This window comes from Eurytemora carolleeae, unplaced genomic scaffold, assembly GCF_000591075.1.
Source record: "Eurytemora carolleeae unplaced genomic scaffold, Eaff_2.0 scaffold1706, whole genome shotgun sequence".
Lineage (NCBI taxonomy): Eukaryota > Metazoa > Arthropoda > Copepoda > Calanoida > Temoridae > Eurytemora > Eurytemora carolleeae.
Window position 1 is genome coordinate 1 of NW_019397653.1, and position 24,060 is coordinate 24,060.

General features: G+C 32.3%; 3 protein-coding genes and 3 long non-coding RNA genes across 6 annotated transcripts; 2 read left to right on the top strand and 4 right to left on the bottom strand.

The window, feature by feature from the left end:
* The first annotated feature begins 258 nt into the window (after positions 1-258).
* On the top strand, positions 259-5,056 carry LOC111715349 (uncharacterized). The gene is made up of 3 exons (XR_002768219.1): positions 259-269; positions 2,456-2,458; positions 5,018-5,056. It is a non-coding gene; the product is annotated as an uncharacterized LOC111715349 (long non-coding RNA).
* Positions 677-2,878, bottom strand: LOC111715348 (uncharacterized). Its single transcript, XR_002768218.1, has 3 exons — positions 2,778-2,878; positions 2,264-2,352; positions 677-723 (listed from the first exon to the last, which is right to left on the bottom strand). It is a non-coding gene; the product is annotated as an uncharacterized LOC111715348 (long non-coding RNA).
* LOC111715347 (uncharacterized) lies at positions 3,551-5,049 on the bottom strand. Its single transcript, XR_002768216.1, has 3 exons — positions 5,020-5,049; positions 4,279-4,362; positions 3,551-3,640 (listed from the first exon to the last, which is right to left on the bottom strand). It is a non-coding gene; the product is annotated as an uncharacterized LOC111715347 (long non-coding RNA).
* A 1,925-nt stretch (positions 5,057-6,981) lies between the features above and the next one.
* LOC111715353 (uncharacterized protein CG45076) lies at positions 6,982-11,864 on the top strand (the record flags this gene model as incomplete). Its single annotated transcript, XM_023490666.1, is given in 4 exon segments — positions 6,982-7,054; positions 9,237-10,095; positions 10,570-10,691; positions 11,200-11,864. Coding segments are annotated over 4 exon segments (1,144 nt in total), but the record flags the coding sequence as incomplete, so codon positions are not given.
* Positions 11,865-13,810: 1,946 nt separating this feature from the next.
* On the bottom strand, positions 13,811-14,822 carry LOC111715350 (uncharacterized). Its single transcript, XM_023490664.1, has 2 exons — positions 14,755-14,822; positions 13,811-14,530 (listed from the first exon to the last, which is right to left on the bottom strand). Exons 1-2 carry the CDS (start codon positions 14,805-14,807, stop codon positions 14,254-14,256), a joined length of 330 nt encoding a protein of 109 aa, XP_023346432.1. The 5' UTR covers positions 14,808-14,822; the 3' UTR covers positions 13,811-14,253.
* Positions 14,823-16,240: 1,418 nt separating this feature from the next.
* Positions 16,241-21,298, bottom strand: LOC111715354 (uncharacterized). Its single transcript, XM_023490667.1, has 9 exons — positions 21,266-21,298; positions 20,384-20,416; positions 19,973-20,026; positions 19,452-19,526; positions 18,894-18,946; positions 18,467-18,503; positions 18,101-18,191; positions 17,353-17,441; positions 16,241-16,359 (listed from the first exon to the last, which is right to left on the bottom strand). Exons 2-9 carry the CDS (start codon positions 20,404-20,406, stop codon positions 16,254-16,256), a joined length of 528 nt encoding a protein of 175 aa, XP_023346435.1. The 5' UTR covers positions 20,407-20,416; positions 21,266-21,298; the 3' UTR covers positions 16,241-16,253.
* Positions 21,299-24,060: the final 2,762 nt, after the last annotated feature.

Sequence of the window (24,060 nt, forward strand, 5' to 3'; positions counted from 1 at the left end):
AAATTTTAAAAATAATATACAGGGTCTCCCACTAAACAAGTGGGGTGGATACGTTTTCAGAATTAGTTTTTTAAATTATTAAATAACGACAACATAAAATGTAAACAAGTTCTACAATTAACTACAGACGTCATGTATAGGAACATATTGAGAAAATGAAAATTAATCTCATCATCGAAAATAAGTAATCTTGTTCAATTATTATTTTCTATTTTCTCAGTATTCTAGTTTCTCATTTTTCACCAAGATTTTCGCAGATTTAAATTATTGTTGAAAAGACGACATTTAAAGATTTTGAAGAAATCTGCGAATAAATTCAAAGAAAATATGAAATTTCTCTTGAGAAATATGTTCCTAACCATCTAATTAGATTACTTTATAATTTTTACTTTATTTTTCGTTGTCGTTATTTAATAATTAAAAAAACTAATTCTGAATTTAATATGTATCAAATGAATCCGAAAGAAGTTTTCCACAACACTGCATACTCAGTTCAACAACCTTACATAGCCGGTCACTCCCTTTAATTCCATATTTTCTTACTTTAACTCTTGAATGAGCTTGTTAATTTTAAACCTAAGTTCTAGACTCTGCAAATACCTTCCATACTTCTACACCAGCAGTTTTAATACTTGGTTCTACCACCGAGAAAACAGATCTATAATTATCCTTGTTCTTCCTCGCGTCATACTTGGAGAGAATATCCTCATCTAAATCAGGAACCTGGAAGAATCAAAACTTTGTATCAAGACAATACATTTCAAGTTCATTTTTACATACTGTCCCGTTTTGCCTCAAATAGTCTGTATTTGTACTGTACAGTTTGCTCTGGCTGGTTCAAATTCGACCCAGTACATGAAACTGTCGAGTGTGCAGTAAATATGGACGATTCAAAAAAATCTCAGGACGGTCACCATGAAAATCTTAATAATGGTGATGAAGGGCAGAGCTAGTGTTTCCAGCGCAAGTGGATTTTACTTGCGCACAATTGTGAGCCCTTGCGCGCAAGTGAATTTAATTGCACACAATAAACACAACGGTATTGCGCGCAATAGCGCGAAATTCCGTCCAACTTTCTGGCGTTTGTGTTTCAATTTTTTGATGACATTCAATTTAAACCTTATGGCACGCAATAAATGCAATTAATTATGCGTAATTCCTTTCAAAAACAAAAAATTCAATTTAAACTTTGGTAGTGGCATACACTAAACTGAACTGCACTAACATTTTAGTCTCTAATGCTAAGACAATTGAATTTAAGATTAATCTTTTGTTTTTATAATATTCATTTGCATTGCAGTATGATAACCAGAAAACTCTGGCATAGGAAGACGACATTTTAGACTCAAGCTGGCCAATGTAACTGAATAGGTGATTTAATAAGATACTAATTAATGTTTTTTGCTAATCTGTAGCGACATCAAATACACTGTGATGTTGTCCTTCTGTTCCATAGTTTTCTGCTTCTCACTGTAGCAAAATATCTAATTTTGATTAAACGAACCTTGCAATTTTAACCAAAGAAAGTTTCCATTTTAATGTTCATCCAATGTAAACGAATGAAAAATGTATCATTTTAAATTGTTAATTAACTATAAGAAAATTAATAGAAACTTAAAAATTTGAAAACTGTTGAAACAATTGTGAAATTTGGGCCTCGATTACTCTAAAATCTACAGAGATATTTCCATTCTTGTATCTGCTGAATAAATTTGTAAATCGAACAGTTAAAATATTGATTTTTAGATGGAAAAGCAATTCCGTTGCACGCAATTCCACTAATATTTAATTGCTTCCTTTTTCGCAATTTAAGCGCAATTGCGCGCAATGAAATGGCGCAGCGGAAGCAACCATTTCGAGCAATTCCGCACATCGGAATTCCGATTGGAAACCCTAGGCAGAGCTGTGATTTTAAAAGCTTAAACCGAGTAAAACCCGGCTTAAGCGTCAAAGACCAAGTAAAAGCTTGAGGTTTTGCTTTAATAGGTTTTAAGTAAACCCAACTCGTGGTTGGCTGTATCTCTTCTTATAGGCTTAGTCCTTAATGAAGCTGTAGATTGTAAATTTCGTAAAAGCTATTATATATTTTTACATTAAAAACCTCGTAAATTATCTGCTGTATCGAAATCATGACTAGGTTTATAAAATATAATTTATACTTTACAAGGAAGTTAAGGGAATATGCATATTATGCAAATCATATATTAAGCTTGGTCGTCTTTAAATTTTCAGAATTCATAATGTAAACTGAATAAAATGTTACCAAAACTTCTGCGGAGGTTTTGATTGAAAATTCACTAATGCCAAGTTTAACGATCGTTGATGACACGATCCTTCCGCTCATTCTTATTTCTAAAAAAAATAAATGTTAACTTAATTTATTAAACTGATAAAAAACTAATTTTCTTATAAATAAGTTCAACTCCAATGACGAGATAAATTGTTTAATAAAAAGGACGTTTTATTTTAGAAAGCTTTAACTTTTGTTTTATTTAAAAGGAATGTAATCGTAATTTTAAGTGCCCTGGGAAAATATCTTTAGATTTTACATGCAAAGCGGTTTAAAAAAATTCTACTGTAGATACTTAATTTCTACGACTTTTAAAAAGTAAATATTTTTATTTCGTTAAAGAACAATTGCAACCTTGACGATTACAGTTTTTTAGATTTAAAAGATTTATTGTTATAAATCTGACATGACATTTTACAAATGGAGAGTTAAATAAGTCGTTAGTTTGTTTAATTGCTTGTTTTTAGTTTAAATTAGTATAACTTACTAGCAACTGATGTTTGAGAATTGAGTTTAAAGGGACCACACACTAGTTTTATACAGGGTACGCCGGGCACACCACAGTCAAGGTTTAAGGAGATATCATCTAAAAGTTTTTTTTTATAAAAAAATCATCTTATAATTACTAAAAATGCAAAGAAACTAATTTTGCTGTATACTCTGCGATATTACAACTCCTGTTCTGTCTGTTTAATCTATGATACCAACTCTTGTGTTCTATCTAATACCTCTCCTGTTTTATCTTTATACTCTGCAATATTACATCTCCTGTTCTGTCTGTTTAATCTATGATACCAACTCTTGTGTTCTATCGGTATAATCTGTAATAATACCTCTCCTGTTTTATCTTTATACTCTGCAATATTAAATCTCCTGTTCTATCTGTATACTCCGCGATATTACACTTCTTGTTCCATCTGTATAATCTGTTATATTACCTCTACTGTTCTATCCGTATAATCTGTAATATTACCTATTGTGTTCTATCTGTATAATCAGTAATATTACCTCTACTGTTCTATCTGCACAATCTGTAATATTACCTCTCTTGTTCTATCTGTATAATCTGCAATATTACCTCTACTGTTCTATCTGTATAATCTGTAATATAACCTATTGTGTTCTATCTGTATAATCTGTAATATTACCTCTCCTGTTCTATCTGTATAATCTGTAATATTACCTCTCCTGTTCTATCTGTATAATCTGTAATATTACCTCTACTGTTTTATCTGTATAATCTGTAATATTACCTACAACAAATGAGTCAAGTTGGTCTGAAACTTTACAATGAACACCAGGATGTCCTTCTACATCTACATCTCCGCTAATATCTTCCAGTATGTTAAACTAGATCAGAATGTAGTTAGGCGTAATGGTTGAAAACAAAAACAAAAATCATTGTATTAATCCCAATTATGTTCCAGGGAATATGGTTTTATCTCTGAATTCTAACTTTTAATTCTAAACATTAATTTAAAGGTACTGTAAGTCTGTAATCCAAATCTATATTGCTCTCTATTTTAAGAGAGGGGGAGTTCGACTCACAATGGTACCCTGAAAACCAATGACGACGAAGAAATCTATTCTCCGGTCTAGAAATCGTGAACTTCAGAACATTTAATTTAAAACACGATTAAAATTTTTTTTCTTCAAAAAGATGTAAATTTTCTGTATAGACGGTAAATAAATGATAAAAAATTGCCAGTGTTTTACTGTGAATAAAAAATACTTCGTCATTGTTAGCATAAAATTTTAAAAGGCACCGCTGTGAATCGGACATATTTCAATTCGAAACTTAAAATTAGTCTACAGTCCCTTTAAATCCCACTTTTTTCTACCCAGCTCCACCTACCCCCCAGCATTTTACAATATAGTTCAATACATATATATATATCTTTCATTATTTATTCACAAGAAAATAAGAACTAAGATATATTACAAAGTATAAATTTAAATAATATAAAAAATATTTAGTTAAAATTTACCTTATTTCCATTTTGAAGAATGGCCGAGGGAAGGGAAACATGAACCATTACACCGGTTACAGGAGATACTTCATGATTTCGAACCTAAATAGGTCATTGTGTACACAGGATATAATTCATGATTTCGAACCTAAACAGGTCATTGTGTACACAGGATATATCTCATGATTTCGAACCTAAACAGGTCATTGTGTACAGGAGATACTTCATGATTTCGAAACTAAACAAGTCATTGTGACAGGATATACTTAATGATTTCGAACCTAAATAGGTCATCGTGTACACAGGATATACTTCATGATTTCGAACCTAAACAGGTCATTTGTGTACACAGGATATACTTCATGATTTCGAACCTAAATAGGTCATTGTGTACTCTGGAGATACTTCATGATTTCGAACCTAAATAACCCTAAATAAACCCCTATATCATTGCAACCCAATGTCGTAAACCTTAGATTATTTCAGTATATGAATTCTTTTAGATCAAATCATCTCGAAGTTTGAAATATTAACGGTTCATGTATTTGTGAAGATATAGGGATTAGACAATTTGAGCTTGTGGCAAAGACTCAACTTCTTTCTTTCATATACTAATTGCCAGCTTAACTCCACACACGTATACCCAGCACCCCTCTCGACATTTGGAAATCATCTGCATGGTTTAGGGGGCTCTCTTTAGCCCTGAATAAACCCTGTTGGGTCTGACTCAGNTCAAGAGCAGCTCGGCATATGAAAGACCTCTTTTGGAAGTGAATCAAGCAATATAAGCTTGGTCGTTTTAGAGGGAGAGCCAGAAAACTCTGTAATAAAAGACGACTTTTAGACTCGAGTGATGACTTCAAATAGTCCAATGAACATGAGACACAACAATTGTGCAGTGTAAACTAACCCAATTAACTTTAAAAGTGATTTATCGAGTTACTACAGGGTATCCCACATCATATTAGATCGTTAATCGGTCAAAATTTCGATTTTCGGGACTAATCAGATAATTTAAGAAGAATAAATCATTTTGATATAACTTGAATAAGGCTAATATAAGAATTTTCTTGCGGAAGGTTTTTCGAGTATTGTGGGTTTTTTGGCGTTAAAACTTGGAGATAATTTAATATGACATGGGACGTATGTAGTAAAAGTATTTGCTTTTAACAACATCAAGAACAAAAGGTATTGCTATCATGTCGTCTTTCTATTTCACAGTTTTTTGGTTCCCGCATAGTACACTTAAATCATATAATTGAAAGGATCGAGAATGGTAGTGGAGGGGGCGTTTTTTAATACGACATGGCCATGACACCTGATGGATATTCAAGCCTTGAAACCAATGTTCATAAATGATCAATTTATCTAGTAATTGATGAGTAGGTGAAAAGTAAAATCTTACATAAATTGCAACTTATTATTTATCTAAATCAAACCGTACACCATTCATCAAAATTGTGTAGAAAGTATATAATTATGATATTTATATATAATTCATAAACCTTCAACAATTAAAAATGTCAGTTTTTAGTTACAGCGCTTACATTCTGAAATTTTTATTGACACATGGGGGGGGGGGGGTTCNTTTTCAATTCCCCACTACCCTCACTACCACCGACAAGTTGAAACTTTTTTATCAACATTTATTCAAGAATTTTATTTAAATTAAAAACTACCCTCACTACCACTGACTTTTCAAAATCTAAATTTCAACTTTTATTATTTTTTTTTCATTTTTAAACTACCTTCACTTCCAAGACAAAAAAAACTTAAGCAAGTCTTAAAGAAAAAAAAAGAGGCAATTTAAAGATTTTTAAAGTTGAATTTCTTGCTGAATATATTTTTTTTATCAAGATTTTACAAAAAAATCTTATACTTTTATAAGAAAAGTATCTGCTAACTACCATACCTACCTATGTTAATAAAAATTTCACCTTTTTTTTCAGCAAAAAAAAGGCATTTTATATGTTCACGGGGGTGTTACCCCCTGCACCTGCACCCTTGAACAATCAAATTTCGACCCTTCCCCCTTTCACAAAAGTGTGAGAGTGCGTCCTGCCAACATTAATAAAATCCAAGACCAAAGAAACCTAGAAATAAACATGGATACATGTAAATTTATTACAACTAAACAGAAGACGATATTTTAGGAATACTTTTAATTGTCTTTGTTCTTACTTGTTACTTGTTTTGATGACTGCAGAAGACTGGGTGGTCCATAAACGCAGACTTTTTTTCTTGTCCTTGCTGTACAGAGATCAATTAAACTTGGCTTCTGTTCTTTACCTTTAGCTCTCTGTCCCGGGCAAATAATAAATTATATTCTTAAAAGTTTGAAATTACGAAAACTAGTTTTTGAAAATTAAGCTGAAAAAATGGTAAAAAATCTATATTTCTAAAAATTAAAGGGACTGTAAGCGTAATTTTAGTGTCCTTCCCTTCGTACAGTGGTACCCTTTAAACCTTTACTTGATCAAGGATATCGACATATCCCTATTAATCTACTGAACTATTTGTTTTCAAGCTTTTAAATATTTTAGAAATATCAATAATTGTTTTATGTTCAAACCGTACACAGGGTTTTAACACATTAACACACAAAGCTTTGTCTAATATATAAATAGTGAAAGGTTTAAAGGATCAGGTATAGCCCTCTTTTTATGGAGTGTCACTTCGAATTACGCGTACAGTCTCTTTAATTTATTTACTATATTGCAGACATGGATTAGCTGTAAGCAAGAGATCAATGTTTACATCAGCAAACCGGTTCGGAGATGAAAAACCCCCCAAGGTAAATTCATTTGAAAAAAAGGGTTCAAATTGAAAGATTGGGGTAAAAGCATGACAAGGACAACAACTGCCACTATTTCATTATTTTCCAAAATCAAAATTATAAAAGGAGATCTTTCTTTATTCAAAACCTTGATAGTTTTCAAAACAAGTCCAGGTTTAAGATTTTCTTACATTTCACGAATTCCAATCATTTTTAATTTTGTTTTGTGCACAAATCTCACTTTTATTACCATTCCAATCCGCATTCCCCGTAGCAATACAAAACTAATTTTCATAATTTACTGAAACTCCGTATGAATCAAGGAAAGAATAAATGAAATGCTGAATTATTTCAGGAACCCGTGGCCGAATTTAAAGAATTTGAGCGGCGGTTTAAATTTAAGCCGCGGCTTAATTATGGCTGGTTCCACTTAAATTTGTATCAAAAGTTTCAAGATCTAAGCCGGCGCTTAATTTAAACCGGGTTTTAGCGGATTTAAACCGCGGGTCAAATTCTCTAAATTTCATCTCCTGGTTTCTAAAAAAGTCATTTTGTAAATAGGGAGAATAAAGATGATATTTTTTCCTTCATTTTATTTTTATTTACCAAGTTTCTAATTAAATCATATTGTTAGAACAAAAGTATCAATATTTCTTAATGCCTGTCAATCAATGTTAATTTATGAAGAAGAAAAAAACAGTTTATTTCAAGTTTTTTAGTCTGTTTAGATGTTACATTATCAATGAGAAAAATGACATTGATTAAAATTTGAGTTTATGCTTTTAAATCAGGATATGTCCCTTAAAACGCAAAATGAGCCAAAAATGCTGAAAATGCTCGAAAATAAAATCAAGTATTATCTAAATCTGATTATCACATCTTCCTATAGCATTTTTTTCTCTGCTTGATTGCAGATTTAGAACTCATGTCCCTCGAACGAAGGAGGGGTGGCTGCTCTCAGGGTTTTGGAATTGATCCCTGGGTTTTGGAGTGCTCCCAGGATTCTGGACTTGCTCACAGGGTTTGGAGTAAACTTTGAAGATTTACCCGACCGTTAATGGAAAGTCCTTGAAAAAAGGGGTACTTTAAAGGGAGTGTTCTCGAAAAATGAAAGGGGCACAGGCTTAATGCGATAAAAAGCGCTATTGATCGCTACTAATCTTACTTCTAAAGAACGCAGCGTCCATACGAATTCGGAAAGATGCAACATTCAACTCGGATCGTAAACAAATCCATTTAATCCCAAACAAATCATTCAGATATTACAAACAGTAGTCAATCGATTATTTTTCGACGTATTCGTATATAGTTAATATTTCATAATATTTTTTATTTTGTCTTTTTTTAAACAATTTTCGCTGGCGCTGGATTTTCAAACATTCCTGGAAAATATGAAAATGTCGTCTTCATTATTAAAAATCCTCGAAACAGGAATAAATGTTTTCAAAAGTAACTCTCATATCATGAAATATACAAAATATTATGAAATATCAACTATTTACGAATGCGTCGAAAAATAATCGATGACTATTGTTTGTAATATCTGAATGATTTGTTTGGAATTAAATTGATTTGTTTACGATCCGAGTTGAATTTTGCATCTTTCTTAATTTTTATGGACACAACAATCTTTGGTATTAGTAGTTTTTAACAATTTTCTCCTTATAGACGCAACAGATAGAAGTAATATTAGTAGCAATCAAAAGCGCTTTTTTATCGCATTAAGCCTATAACCCCTTTCATTTTTTTTGAACACTCCCTTAAAAACCAAAAATTGAAAAAGGGCTTTGCCACCCCTTTTTTACTGTCTTTGTTCAGATATTTGCGGAGAAAAATCGCAAATTTCAGTCCAAGTAGCTTGTAGCGATCATATAGTTTTGAATAGCCATACAGAGGACATTTATTTTAGCTTTCACATTAAAGATAAATTGTAAATATTAAAAAAAAACTTTTTTTAGCTAGACACATAAACGTTGCATTTGAGATGGTTTAATACATCTCAAAATCTTTTAAAGCCATCTTATTTCCAAGTTTTTTTTTCAGAAAAGTCCAATGCGGTTTTACTCACCAGTCTCAAAATAAAAATTGTTCTATGTCAAATTTAGAGTCTTCTATGTGGACCGCATTATACCAAAAATCATCAAATCTGTTATATAATTTTAGCATACCTAAGCTTTTTTAACATATTTTTTATGTTTAGGATTTGGATATGGCATCAATGGCAAAAAAAGTTGATCCTAGAGAAGCCGCTGCCAAAAAAGCTGCAGAAGAAGCCACCAAGAAAGCCTTAGCAGCAAAAAAAGCTCGAGATGAAGCAGCATTGTCTTCAGAAGCTGCTGCAAAGAAAGCAGCTGAAGAAGCTGGTGCAAAAACAGCTGCCCTAGAAGCAGCTGCAAAGAAGGCAGCTGCAGAGGTGGCCGCAAAGAAAGCTGCTGAAGAGGCAGCAGCAAAGAAAGCAGCTGAAGAGGCAGCAGCAAAGAAAGCAGTTGCAGAGGAAGCGGCAAAGAGAGCAGCCGAAGAGGTAGCTGCAAAAAAGGCAGCTGCAGAAGCTGCAGCAAAGAAAGCAGCTGAAGAAGCTACCGCCAAGAAAACAGCTGCAGAGGCAGCGGCTAAGAAAGCAGCCGAAGAAGAAGCAACAAGAAAAGCAGCCGAAGAAGTGGCAGCAAAGAAGGCAGCTGCAGAAGCTACAGCGAAGAAAGCAGCTGAAGAAGCTAGTGCCAAGAAAGCAGCTGAAGAAGCTGCCGCAAAGAAAGCAGCTGAAGTAGCTGCCACAAAGAAAGCAGCTGAAGAAGCTGCCGCAAAGAAAGCAGCTGAGGATGCGGCGGCTAAGAAGGTAGCAGAAGAGGCTGCCGCCAAGAAAGCAGCTGAGGAGGCTGCTGCTAAGAAAGCAGCTGAAGAAGCTGCCGCCAAGAAAGCTGCTGAAGAAGCTGCTTCCAAGAAAGCAGCTGAAGAAGCTGCTGCCAAGAAAGCAGCTGAAGAAGCTGCTGCCAAGAAAGTAGCTGCTGAGGAAGCTGCTGCAAAGAGAGCTGCTGATGAAGAGGCTGTAAGAACTATGCAAGGTAACATTAAAAAAAATCCTTTCACATATTTTTTGTAAAAAAACATTCAGTGTGCAGTGTGCATGAATTTGTGCAAAATTACAGACGTTTTTAAGACAAAGTTATAAATAGTTGAATTAAATTACGAACAATTTTTGGACGTCTCTGTAAAAGAATAAAATTTAAGCAAATACCCCTTTGAAAATAATAAATTGACGAACTAAAATTGAAGACTTGAAAAAGGTACCCTGCTCCAGTTATAGATGGGATAATGAGAGTACATAGTGCTGAACTATTATGTGATCTATCACTCTTTTCTACTAATTAACACTTCCATGAATTATTTTGTTTTATTTAAAGGTGTTGAAATTATCACATTGCTTGAAAATTTGAAAAAATGTTTATAAAATCGCGAAATTTAGATTTTTGATTAAATTTTATAATCTACTCTCAAGGAAATGTTGGAAAAATGTTGAAATTCTTTCTCTTGCTTAGATCCAATACAGAGCCTGTTCCTGGCAAGTATCCGGTCTAGTGGCGGAGCAGGAGGTTTAAACAATGCATCCGCCGAGGTTAAGGCGGAGCTAGAGGCGGAGCTGGAACGTCTAGCCAAACAGGTAGAACAGAATAATTTCAAATTCCAAAATAACAAGTGCTAATTTTTTATGCGTTTTAAAGATGCTAGTTTTTTTCATTTATAAAATTCCAACAAAAAATGTTTACAGTAAGACCCATAAAACCAAGGAATATGAAGACGACATTGAAGCCTGTGCATATTTTATGTCGTTATTAAGGCTTATAGTTTTACTAGTAGCTTAAAAATCAACATAAAAGTGACTTGAGATTTTCAAGTTTATTGGACTTTTTTACCTTGAATTTAACAGTTGTCTTCCTACTGTACAGTTGTATGGGTGTCACTGTTATTTTTTATAAATATTTATTATTTTCTCCAAAGTCTAATTCTGATTTCAATTTGCCCGAAATAAACGTTCTTTTTAATAGGGAGATCTTTTCTTTTGAGGAATTGGGGGGTTTAACTTATTTAATTCATTTAATTTTACCTTTTTAAAGTTATTTTAAAGCAAAAAGAAAGAATTTTAAAAGATTACTGTTTTTTAATTTCAGTATGGAGGAAAAAGTGGTGAAAATATGACTGAGTTTCCTAAATTAGAGTATAAAGATCCTGAAGTTGATCCTATAAATATATCTCAGTAAGATCCTGAGATCTATCCTATAAATATATCTCAGTAAGACCCTGAGATCTATCCTATAAATATATCTCAGTAAGACCCTGAGATCTATCCTATAAATATATCCCAGTAAGACCCTGAGATCTATCCTATAAATATATCTCAGTAAGACCCTGAGATCTATCCTATAAATATATCTCAGTAAGACCCTGAGATCTATCTTATAAATATATCCCAGTAAGACCCAGAGATGAATCCTATAAATATACCTCAGTATGACCCAGTGATCTATCCTATAAACATATTTTCGTAAGACCCTGAGATCTACCCTATAAATATATCTCAGTAAGATCCTGAGATCTATTCTTTAAATAAATCTCGGTAAGATCCTGAGATCTATTCTTTATATATATCTCAGTAAGATTCTGAGATCTATTCTTTAAATATATCTCAGTAAGACTGGATAAATCTCCTTTTTCCAAAATGCCACAGAACTGCCAAATGATGACAATTGAATTGTTATATACAGTGGTTAGCACTGTAGTAATATGTAGATTAAAATTGTTGTATTTTCTTTTAAAATAAAATTGTTAATGTTAATTAGTTTTTTTCTGTGCGTTAATATTGTCAACAACAAATTTAAAAAATTATACTCACTTCCTCCCATCCCCCCCCCCCTGTCAAGGTCTTTTTTAAAGGATATTTAATTGTTTGCATCAAAAATTTACTTTTTTGGAACTTCAGAAAACAGAAAAGTCGGCAAAAATCAAATAATTTTTTTTACAAATGGAAAATTTTGTTTGGCAAAGAATAAATAAATTTGCAAAAAGGGGCCCATTAGAAAGCCTAATTTTAAAGAGGTTCAAAGCAGAAGATGTACTTGTGAGCAGCTACTACTGGAACAAAAGAACTTTAGAAAGTGGCAACAGCCTGGAGTTAAAGTCCCATTTACAAGGTTACCCTCTAAACCTTTGTCTGATTACGGGAGAATGAGTTAAATTGATTCTGGCTGAAAATTCATTATTTTAAGTTGCTGTTTCTCAATAAAAGTGACTTGCGACTTCATGCTTCTGAGACGATGTAGATTGTTGTCAGAATTCAGCATGTTTTAAAAGAGAGAAGACGATATCTCTCTCATTGATCTCAAGTTTTCTAAGTAGTTTGAACTCTTTGTTGGCTTTTTTGTTTCAATACACTGCTAAAAGTTTGGTGTGGCAACTCACATGACCCCTATCACATAGATTTAGTCTGCTTATACAAAATCTCGTTAATTTTTAGGTCAGGATCAACTTTGAAGTGTCGCAACGCCTTGCGCTTTGATTTTTTTGCTTTAGCCCACTTTTGCTTTTCTGTATCCCTATCTATATAAAAATTTGGCTTGTCTGTCTGTTTGTTTGTTTGTATCCAATAAACGTCAAATGGCTGAACCGATCGGGCCCAATTTTTTTGTGGCACATCACATGACCACAGGGAAAGTTTATGAATGATAAAAAATTTTAAAAATGTGTTTTAAAGGTTTTTAAAAATCCGCAAAATTTGTTTCTTCTTTGTTTTAAAATGTAAACAAAAAGAACATGTTCACAATTTAAATAGAAGATGGGCGCGAAGCGCCCCAAAAGCCTAGTACTGGTACATTTAAGCAATATTATGCCCTGTTGTTAGCTTAGTTTTTAAGAAGTAATTGGAAAAATTGTAATTGATTCTTGCAGAAGAGCTTGACACCTTTAAATTTGCCGTGTCTTGGAGGGCGTTAGACGTTTTAAAATTTTGTATGGGAGACATTTTTTCAATTTGTTTAAATTTAGAAAATCTGCAAAATTTAGTATTTTTGAAAAAAAAATTGCATATATTTTATTAAACTGTTTTAAAATCTATTTGAAGTCATACTTTTGGCAAAAGAATTATTCTTCTAATTTTTAAATACAAAAAAATATAAAGTTTCGTGTGTACTCAGAGTGAACAAACTAAATTTTTATATTCATTTATTTCATGCTATCTTAAAGTGAACTAACATTTTACTATGCGAAGCAAGATATTAATAATAATGCTTTTTTGAAAGTATCGGGCTGAGGAGAGATATCCAGATATCACATTTTTTAAAGTTTATTCTGAAACTAATTTTAAAAAAAAGGTACATTTTGTAAATCATTAGTGAGGTAGACTTTGTATTTTTTCTTTAAATATAGTATCAATTTAATATAGTATCATTATAACATAAAAGGATTATTTCAGCATACAGTTGACATAATTTAATATACAATAAAGTTATTTTTTTTTGTTTCATATTTTAGAAAATATATCTATTACTGTGATCAGAAGTATCAGAAGCTATATTTGAGAAGGCTGGTTTAATGTAAATGCATATAGTAGATAAGCAAAAGCAAAAAAGTAAGATTTCTTTTTAAAATAATTATTTTTATACTGTAATATCGCAGAATATTACCTTTTATAAATGTTTTATAAGTTTACAGAGATTGTTACATAAATTTCAAAATTTCAATAGTTAAAAAAACTGTGTGTTTGAAATTTCAAGCCTATTACTTTTTATAAAGATGTAGAACTTTCAGGCATTTAATTATATTTATAATTAAATGAAGCTTTCAATGTTAAACTGAGTTTCTGAAGAAGCATTTAAGCAATATATACAGTGATACCCACATATGAATTAGATTTCAGAAACATCATGTAAAGAACTTTTCCAGGATGGGTTCTTACATTCTTGGTCATTATTATAAAGTAAAATCAATATCTAATAAAATCATACTAGATTAAATATAAAAATATATGTAGAAAAAACAGAGATTATTCTTATTAACAGAACTTGGATTGATCTTAATCAATCAATCAATACACACTGGATCAGTCTGCATTGGTCTGCCTATGTTTGTTGCAGAAAACGGGTTTGGTCAACCTAACACCTGCACACTAGACAGGCCATTATAACTAAGGGCTAGACTAGAATCATTGTACTGCATTGAATCAGGCAACACTAGTACCGCTCTGAATGATTACCATCTGCTAGCACCTCCGGCACCCCAAGATCCTCCTGAACTTCCAGACCCACCGGCACCCCAAGATCCCCCTGAACCTCCTGCACCTGAAGATCCTCTTGAACTTCCAGAGCCCCCGGCACCCCAAGAACCTTGAGACCCACTGGCACCTCCGGATCCTCCTGACCCTCCTGGGCCTCCGAAGGCTTGATTTTCTTGATACAACAATTCCAGTTCTTGTGCGATTCTGTTTGCCTCTCTTTCTGCTTCCTCAGCCTAAATCAATCAATCAATTATAAAAATCCCCAAAACTACGTTTCAATTTCAAATAAAATAGAATAAAGATTGGTCTTGGGAAGTCAATAAAAAAAATCAAAAGAATAATATTTTAAATTAAAACTTCTTAAGTTTGACTTATCAAGGGAAAATCTTTTTGAAGAGGGAAGTAGTATTTATTTTTCAAGAAAATATTTGGCTTGATGACTTCGATTGTTATCCACCTGTCGATCAGCAATATCTGCTTCCTCTTCCCTCTCCCCTGCATCATATCCATAGCGGTCCTCTTCGTCCCTGATAAATATTAATAGCTTATATATTAATTCTTGTATATTATACTAATAATATATATCTAAAAAAATAATGATTTCAAATAACCTTCTTATTTTAAATAATGCCACATTGATCTATACAAGAATTTACATCATTTACTTTCCCTGTATAAGTAAGTATTGGCTATTTGTGATTCAAAATTTTTAGTATTACATTTACTTGTACTTTAACTGAATTCCCTACATCTTAAACCTCCAGTTTTTTGTTTTGTTTTGATGTAAAGAGCTGCTCAATTATTCTATAGCAATTAAGGGAAAGAAAACAGGCAAAATATCTATCTTAATAAACTATAATGTTGGATAAGTTAAAAGTCTAGTTTTAGTCTACATTCATTAATTTTACCCACATTGAGTTTTCAGGTAAAAAAAATTAGCATGCGGCGTGCCTCTTACTTTTTAAGCTTTGCTATTTATAACTTTTTTCAAGATATAAGATTAAGAATACAGTATGAGAATACAGGTAAGGATATAAGATATAAGATATAAGAATACTGAATGAGAATACAGGTAAGGATATAAGATATAAGATTACAGTATGAGAATACAGGTAAGGATATAAGATATAAGATTACAGTATGAGAATAGATTGGACAACAATGTAAACTGTATTTTTCTGTATTGTATTATAAATATTGGGGAAAATTATTTATGAAAAACTCTTTGATTTTATTCAAATTTATGTAGAGGTAAAGAGCTCCAGCCCTTCCCTTCCCAATATTCCCATTTCCTTCACTTCTTTATCTGCCAACCTTCATCGATTCTCTACCTTCCCCTTCCCTGAGTTCCCATTTCCTATATACCCTACCTTCCTCTTACCTCCCTCTTCTACTTCCCTTCTCTGCCCCTTCCGTAGTTCCCGATATTTCTCTTTCCCTCTCAACCTTTCCCTTTCCCTATCAATCTTCTCATTTCCCTCCAAACCTTCACGTCCCTATTTTTCATCTTCCCTACCTATCTCTTTCCCTTCCTATCCACTTCCTTCCCTTCCCCCTCCTTACCTTCCCACTTCCCCACCCTTCCCTTTTTTCCGTTGTTACCCTTTCATTTCCCCCTTTTGCTTTCCTCTTTTCTTTACCTTTTCCCTTTTCCTTCCCCTTATATTTTGTAATCAAATCAATAAATCAATCATACCTTAGTTTGAAATTCTGCCATTGCTTCTCTGAGTTCACCTCTAAAATCAATATTTAATTAAGATTTTAAATTAATGTTCTCTGTATAAAATAATGAGTTATCATATGTGCCTAACAATACAGGGATAGCAATTTTAAATGACTGACCTGAATCTAGCGTTCGCCATTGCATGAGCCATCAGAATTTGAACTTCATCGTTGTTCCTCTCTATTTGGCTGTATAGGGAAAATTAATTGCCTAAAAATCTTGAAACTTAAAATTTAACTTGGAAATAAAAATATTGTAAAAATATTATAATTAAGTAAAAAGAAATTATTCCTCAGGTGTTCATTTGCTTGTCGATCAAGCTCTTCTGCCTCATTCAACCTTAATAAAGATATTGAGAGGTTCGTACCGTATCTCATATTGTAAATGATCAGGGCTGGACAATGTTCCAGTAAAGGAAAACGAGCTTTCATAAATTATTTTGGTGTCTCCAAAGTTCTTGGTTCCACTGTATAGGAAAACAAACGGGAATTATTTGAATGACAAACACCCAGAAAAATCACCAACTTTTCTAAATTTTTTGGATCAAATAAAGATTTCAACGGTTCCGTTTTGAATCAAACATTGCATTTTCGCATGGAGAGTCACTAGAAATTACGCACACAGTCCCTTTAAATTGGAAATTATGCTTCCAGTCCCTTTAAATCTAGAAATTATGATTCCAGTCCCTTCAAATCCAGAAATTATGCTCCCAGTCCCTTTCAATCTAGAAATTATTATTCCAGTCCCTTTAAATCTAGAAATTATGCTTCCAGTCCCTTTAAATCTAGAAATTATGCTTCAAATCCAGAAATTATGCTCCCAGTCCCTTTCAATCTAGAAATTATTATTCCAGTCCCTTTAAATCTAGAAATTATGCTTCCAGTCCCTTTAAATCTAGAAATTATGCTTTCAGTCCCTTTTAATCTAGAAATTATGCTTCCAGTCCCTTTAAATCTAGAAATTATGCTTTAAGTCCCTTTAAATCTACAAATTATTCTTCCAGTCCCTTTAAATCTAGAAATTATGCTTCCAGTCCCTTTAAATATAGAAATTATGCTTCCAGTCCCTTTAAGTCTAGAAATTATGCTTCCAGTCCCTTTAAATCTATAAATTATGCTGACAGTCCCTTTAAATCTAGAAAATGGAAAATGTTATTGAAAAATTCCCATTTTATTCAAAACTAGCTCAAGTGCCCGGCATTGCCCGTGGAATTTTAAAAACACTTATGAATCAGCCAATTTGGTCCAGCCGTTTGACCAACTATAGCTAACATATAAATATATATACATGAGCGAAGAGCTTTATTGTAGAGATAATTATCAATTTACTTACAGCTGTTCCACCTGGCGAAGTATTGGATTCGCTTGTGCCATATTTCCATGAGATCTATGATCTATTCCAGAAAGGCAGCTTTGCCCAGCCTAGAATGCAAGTTAGTGGGGTTTTTTTTACCAGGAAGATTTGCTGCAGAAAAAAAAACAGAAAACTGTAGAATAAGAAGACGACATTAAAGCAATACTGCAAAGTGCGTGCATTTGATGTTGGTACAACGCAAATAGCTTTAATTGAAAGTTATTAAATCACTTATTAAGTGTAATTGGTCTGTTTATATTACACAATTATTGTGTACATTGGAATATATAAGTTCAACTTCCCAATCCATAGTTTTCTGGCTTTTAATGTAATTTTAATACTTGAGTGTTGGTTTCCCAGAATTAACAAGAATTAGGCAAACAAAAAGAATATTTGGGTTTAGTCAGATTAAACTTGAAAAATTGAAGAAATTTGACAAGAGGAGGAAGGAAGGTCCAGTCAAAGGGAGCCACTGCTATACAGAATGAGAGCCTCACAGATGTTCCAGGCTGTATGAGGCTCTCCCTTAGCTATACAGCAAGTAAACAGTAAAGTGTGAGGTTAGCGAGCTTATATAAATTATTAGTGATGAATACATTTCAATTGTATTCAGTGTTTCGAGATTTGAGCTGGAACCAGTTTTTGGCAGTTCAGCGAGGCGGTTTAAATTCGGCCTCAGATACATCAATTTCACTCCCCAAAATTATGAATATATGAATATACTAACCTCACCACGCAACCTCTCAGCCTCTCTTTTCTTATTCTCAGCCTCTTGTCTTAGACCGGCCTCTTGATCTCGTCTCCACCTCGAAGCATCTCTGAAAACAAAAGCTATGTAAAGGAAATGAGTTTTTGCCACAAATTCTATGTTTTCTCGCCTATATCTTATCAACCCGATTTAGTAGACTTCTGAAATTTCAAGCTATGAATTCTGTTGGATTAAATAATCTAAGTTTGAAGTATGATCGGTTTACACCATCAGGTTGCAAAGATATAGAGCTTAGAAAATTTTAGCTTGTGGCAAAAACTCAAATCCTTTCTTTAGAACAAATACAGCATTATTTGTTTACTCCGAAATTTTCACATTTGTTACCTATACATGTTGATTGATGCTTCAGTGTCGTTATTTTCTAAAATAAAATTTACATTAAATTTTTTAACCAAATTATTTTTCTTTTTTATTAAAGCTTTTATCTCAATTGATATCTTTACATTTATCTTTTTTTTAAATCGTTATTTATCTATTATTACCAAATGGGGAAACACTGTATCTTGGGATATTGAATTACAGTGTTAGGCGATTTTATCTATACAAAGAAATCGATTGTAGATTTTAAATCTTATTTATATCCTGCTGTTAAGTAGCACGGTTACACATATACATAGAAGCCAGAAGAAATAAAAGAAATATCTTATCAATTACTTTTAAACTTGTAATTCGAAAAAAGCTTGCTATAGTTGCCTACAGCTGTAAAATAACATCCCACTGAAGCAATTGTTAAATTATAAAAGATTATTACCCCGGACATATGTTTCATGTCTTGATTCAACCTCTGCAATCCTCTGTTCCAACCTTAAAAAAAAACATTGTTAAATGAAATATATTTCTAAGAAAAAAATCCAAATGCCGCCATTTGTTTATTTTCTAGCAAGGAAAATAATTACTCTTTAAATATTGTGATTGCTAACTTCAGTCAAATGTTTTCTGCATTTTTTCTAATAAAAAAGCAAACGATTTTTATGATAAGAACGTTGGAAATGGGCGCATTCGTTTTTATTCGTTTCAGACGTCGGCCGTTTATCTCGTTTAATTTTTTTCCCATCATTTAAAAAAATTATTTAGTTTGTTTTCAAAATTTAGTTTTCATTATTAACCTTTTTCCTATTCAACGTTCGTTATTAGAATCGTTTTTTTTCAGCAAAACTGTTCGTTCAATAAATCGTTCGTTCGGTAAAAATTGTCGTTTTTTTGAGTTTGATAAAAATTTGTTCATTCAGTAAAAAATTGACTGTTTTTTAAAGTTTGTGAACAAATTGTACGTTCATAAAAAAACTTAAATTTTTTGAAAATTACTGACATGGGTTCCTGCCATTCCATATCCACAATCTCTCGATCCAAATCATCAGCTTCGGCACCCAGTCTCTCCTCTTCACTAAAAACAGATTGAAAAATTAATCAAAATAATGTCGTCCTCACAAACCGCCATTTTGAAATTTAAAACTACAACAGTTGCCTTATATAAAAGTTACATTCATTAGTCTAAAAGCTTTAATTTATTTTTTTGCTTTAACAATTGTGCAGTGTAAACAGACCCATTTCACTTGATAAGTAATTTGATAACTATCTAGTAAAGCTTTGTAACACCATAAAATGTTCTTCAGTATTGATTTAATGTCGTCTTTCTATTCTACGGTTTTCTGGTTTTCACTATATGGTTTTATTCAAACGGTGTCCTTTAAAGTTTTGTCTGATCAAGAGCTTTTTGCTTCAGAAAAAATTGGAGAAAATTAACAGAACACTTTTCCAGATTATTGTGAATCAGATTAAAGTTTGAAGGGTACCGTTGTGAATCGATTTAACGGAGTCTCTGTAATTTACCGTTGAAGATGAGCAGCTTGTTCTCTTTTAGTAACAGCCTCTGCTCGTAGAATTCTGTAAAAGAAAATCTTTTTTAAAGAAAATTTTGAAGTAAAGAAATAACTGGAGCACAGTTGCAGTTTTCTTTCATGTTCATTGATTTTTGTGATAATTTACAAATGAAGATGAAACTTGTATTCTTTTATAGTTTTGAAGTTTATTTATTTTATTTTACATTGTTTTTTACAAATGGGTCTGATTAATGGTTTTTTAATTAATTGTACAGTGTACATGGTGTACATTTGTTAAACTATATATAAACTCTAAGATATATTTGAAAATATGTACAACTTTCAGACCAAAAAATAAAGAAATAATAAAAGTAACAAACGAAACTTATAGATTTGTCAATTTAATTTTAAAAAGGAATACCTGGCTTTCTCCCTCAATGCCATTTCCTCCTCTCTACAAAATATTTTGATTATTTTTGTGAAAAAAAACTTATGAGAAGCGTAAATTTTTTAAAAAAGAATTTTTTGTTTGGTATTTTTATAAAAATTAGAGTAAAATGATTTAAGATTGCTTTGTTAAGATTCAACTAGAATTATAATGAATCGTCCAGTATTTTTGGCCTTGCAATTTATCATTTGACACCTTGTTTTAATTTCGCAAACTAAAGAAAACCCCTTTCTTATAGTTAACGTCAGACTCTATAATCTAAAAAATGTCTAATGAAAGGTTCAACAAAATAAAAAAGCAGATTTTTATTTAATAAGAATTTGAATTAAATCAATTTGGAATTTATTAAATCTGTGGTGGGAACTTTTGAATTAAACTTGATCTTTTGTTAATCTGTAGATTAATCTAATCTTTATTCAATATCCCACATAGACATTAATCGTACCCTGGAGAGATTAATCAAAAGCGCCCACAATGGATATCAAAGTATACAACAGAAAAGTTCCCGGCTTTGTTCACTTTAAATCTGATATATGCAGGCTCATTTTGATGAACATTGCTTTACAGTTGACATACCACATAATATCCGTGTAAAAAGGAAGGATATAATGATTTTTACTTTACATCCCGGGTGCATGGAATGGTTATTATGAATTTTATTCTACACCCGGGTGAAAGGGTGGGTTATTATGAAATTTACTTTAAACCCTGGTAGAAGGGTTATAATGAATTTTACATTGCACCACAGGTAGGTAAAAGGGATATTATGAATTTTATTTTGCACCCCAGGTGCAGGAGGGTTATTATGAATTTTACTTTATATCACAAGAGTTAAAAGGATAAATAATGATTTACCTCTTCCTTCTCAAAGTCTCATCAGATACAAGTCCAGACCTAAATAAATCATAATTTAAGATGATTAATGGTATTATCAAATCATAGACAATTTAAAGGAACTGTTCACGTAATATATCCAGTGATCCTTCATGTATAGCGAGGAATGTCAGATTTTTAATAGTACCCAAGAGTAATATTTTTCTATTTTGAATTCTCACTATTTTCAATTGTTTCTCTGTTAATGTTACTTGAAGCTAAAAACCGACAACTTCCTATCTTATTGCTAGAATAAAGGTTTAAAAGGAAGCCTGCTGAATCCTAAATTATTGATAAGATAAAGGTTTAAAGGGAAGCCTGCTGAATCCTAAATTATTGATAGGATAAAGGTTTAAAGGGTAGCCTGCTGAATTCTAAATTATTGCTAGAATAAAGGTTTAAAGGGAAGCCTGCTGAATCCTATAGGATAAAGGTTTAAAGGGTAGCCTGCTGAATTCTAAATTATTGCTAGAATAAAGGTTTAAAGGGAACCCTGCTGAATCCTAAATTATTGTTAAGATAAAGGTTTAAAGGGAACCCTGCTGAATCCTAAATTATTGATAGGATAGAGGTTTAAAGGGAAGCCTGCTGAATCCTAAATTAAAGGCTGAATCGTGAATCTGCTTCTTCAAATGGAGGGTTAATTGAAAATACAAGGACAGTCCCTTTAAAGACTTTAAAAAGTTCATATTTTCCTTTTATTGAAAATTCTAGAATAGAGTTAGTTGTCTTTTAGGCTCAATTTATTACATTCAATAGTCCAATGACCATGAGGAACAGTGTTAAGTGTAAACAGACCCATTTAATTTCAGCTTATTGGTTTGTAACAACACCAAATAAACTTCAGTATTGCTTCAATATCGTCTTCCCGTTCTACAGTTTTCTAGTTATCACAGTAGTATGTAGCAATAATTCTTAATTATATATCAGATTCTTCAAGCAACATGGGAAATGGGATTTCAGCGACGTTTTTATGTCATCTTAATATATGCGGCATTGTTATTATACAAATATAAATATATTCCAATAAAATGTTGTAAACTTTTTTTCTATGGGATTTCTAAATGTTGGTCTCTCATTTTTCGCCCTTAAAGATTGAGTACTGAGTACTGACAGATATATATGATTGGTTCAAATTCAAAGGAATTGAGTTTTTGCCACAAACTCAAATTTTCTAATCCTTATATCTTTGGAGCCTAAAAAAAAGTATACACTTGATATTTTAAACTTAAAAATTTTGATCTGACAGAATACAAAGTTTGAAATATCAAAGGTCTTGCAGAGATAGAAGGATTAAAAATCACAGTTTGTGGCAAAAATTCAATTCCTTTATTTAGTAAAAAAAATGTTCCTATTTTTTCAATTTTTCCAGAAAGCCTTTGTTTTCCCTATTTCTTGAGACACCTGGTAACAACAAAACCAATACTTTCAATACACCGTGAATGCAAGGTTTTTATATCAAACAAAGCTAAGAATTAAAAAAAAACGAATCCGACAAAAATTTGTCATAAATGACTCCTATAAAACAGCATCAGAACAGCTCAATATTGTTAATAAATTTTCTAAATGCTAACGAATATTTTTCTTTTTTAAATCGCACAATAAGTGAATATATGAATGGATCTCAACTTCCAACCCCCCTCCCCCCTTCAAAACAAACTTTATTCTAATAACTCACTTTGCCTAAAAATATCCGAGAAACTTTGAGAGTGGACAAAATGAATATATTCTTATAATCTATTCATTTACAAACATTGTATGAATTTTTCTTCAAAATTGAAATAGCAAAGCATATTTTTATAAAAAAATTATTTCTATATAAGTTTTGCGGGATCATTATTACCAAGTCATAATATTTCAGCACAAGTTTAAACATACAGGGGGACCCACAAATATTTAAACATACAGGGGGACCCACAAAGGATGAGACTGTCTGTTTCTTTTTATTTATGATTCCCCGAAAATCTAAACTCATTTCTTTCTTTTCCAAATCATTAAATAAAAGAATGAAAAACAATTTTTCAGGCAAAAAACTTAATTCAACCTTGGAATCGTCATATCATTAGAGTTTCAGGTCGTCTTTACAATCTCATCCTTTGTGTGTAACCCTGTAAAAGGGTTTGTAAAACTTAGAAAACATTTGAAATCTCGACTTCTCTTTAATTTTAGAAAAAGTTTTAAAGTTTGAAATAAATTGTTATTATGCTTACATGATACAGTATCTAGAAAGGATCAGAGCAAATTGAGCCTTACAATGAATTTCTGCTATTTATTAGAACCCCATTTTCTTCAGAAACAAAGATTTTAGCAAAATCAAATATTGTCCATTGATCCAGCCAACTACCTCTTTTTCATCCTTTTCCTCTTTTCCCCTTTTTCTCCTTTTCCCTTTTTTCCTCCTTTGCTTTCTTTTCTTTTGTCAGTTATTCCTCCCCATTTTTCAATCCTGCTTTTCCTCATTTTATTCCTTTTCCTCCTCACTTCCTCCTCTTCAGCTTTTCCCATCCTCCCAGTCCAACCCTCATTTTCTACTCTTACCGCCTCTCCCCCCTAATTCTTTAGCCCCGCAGCTCATTCTTTACCTTCGCCTCTTTCCCCTATCCCCCCTCATTCATTACCCTTATCCCACAAATTTTGTTATCCTTAATCCTCATTTTTTATCTCTTTTATCAGCTATCTCTCCTCCTCATTCTTTATTCTTACCCCCTTCTCATCTTTCTTTAAACTTACTACTTTCCACCTCATCCTCATCCTCATTCTTTACCATCCCATCCTTC

What these genes read in the sequence shown, in the direction of transcription:
- LOC111715354 (XM_023490667.1), bottom strand. Translation starts at nt 20,406, where the DNA reads ATGGCATTGAGGGAGAAAGCCAG. An exon ending in GCATTGAGGGAGAAAGCCAG is followed by an intron (nt 20,027 to 20,383) that starts GTATTCCTTTTT and finishes TTTCTTTTACAG; the next exon opens with AATTCTACGAGCAGAGGCTG. An exon ending in GCATCAATCAACATGTATAG is followed by an intron (nt 18,192 to 18,466) that starts GTAACAAATGTG and finishes TTTTGTTTTCAG; the next exon opens with AGATGCTTCGAGGTGGAGAC.
- LOC111715350 (XM_023490664.1), bottom strand. Translation starts at nt 14,807, where the DNA reads ATGGATATGATGCAGGGGAGAGGGAAGAGGAAGCAGATATTGCTGATC. An exon ending in CAGATATTGCTGATCGACAG is followed by an intron (nt 14,531 to 14,754) that starts GTGGATAACAAT and finishes TGATTGATTTAG; the next exon opens with GCTGAGGAAGCAGAAAGAGA.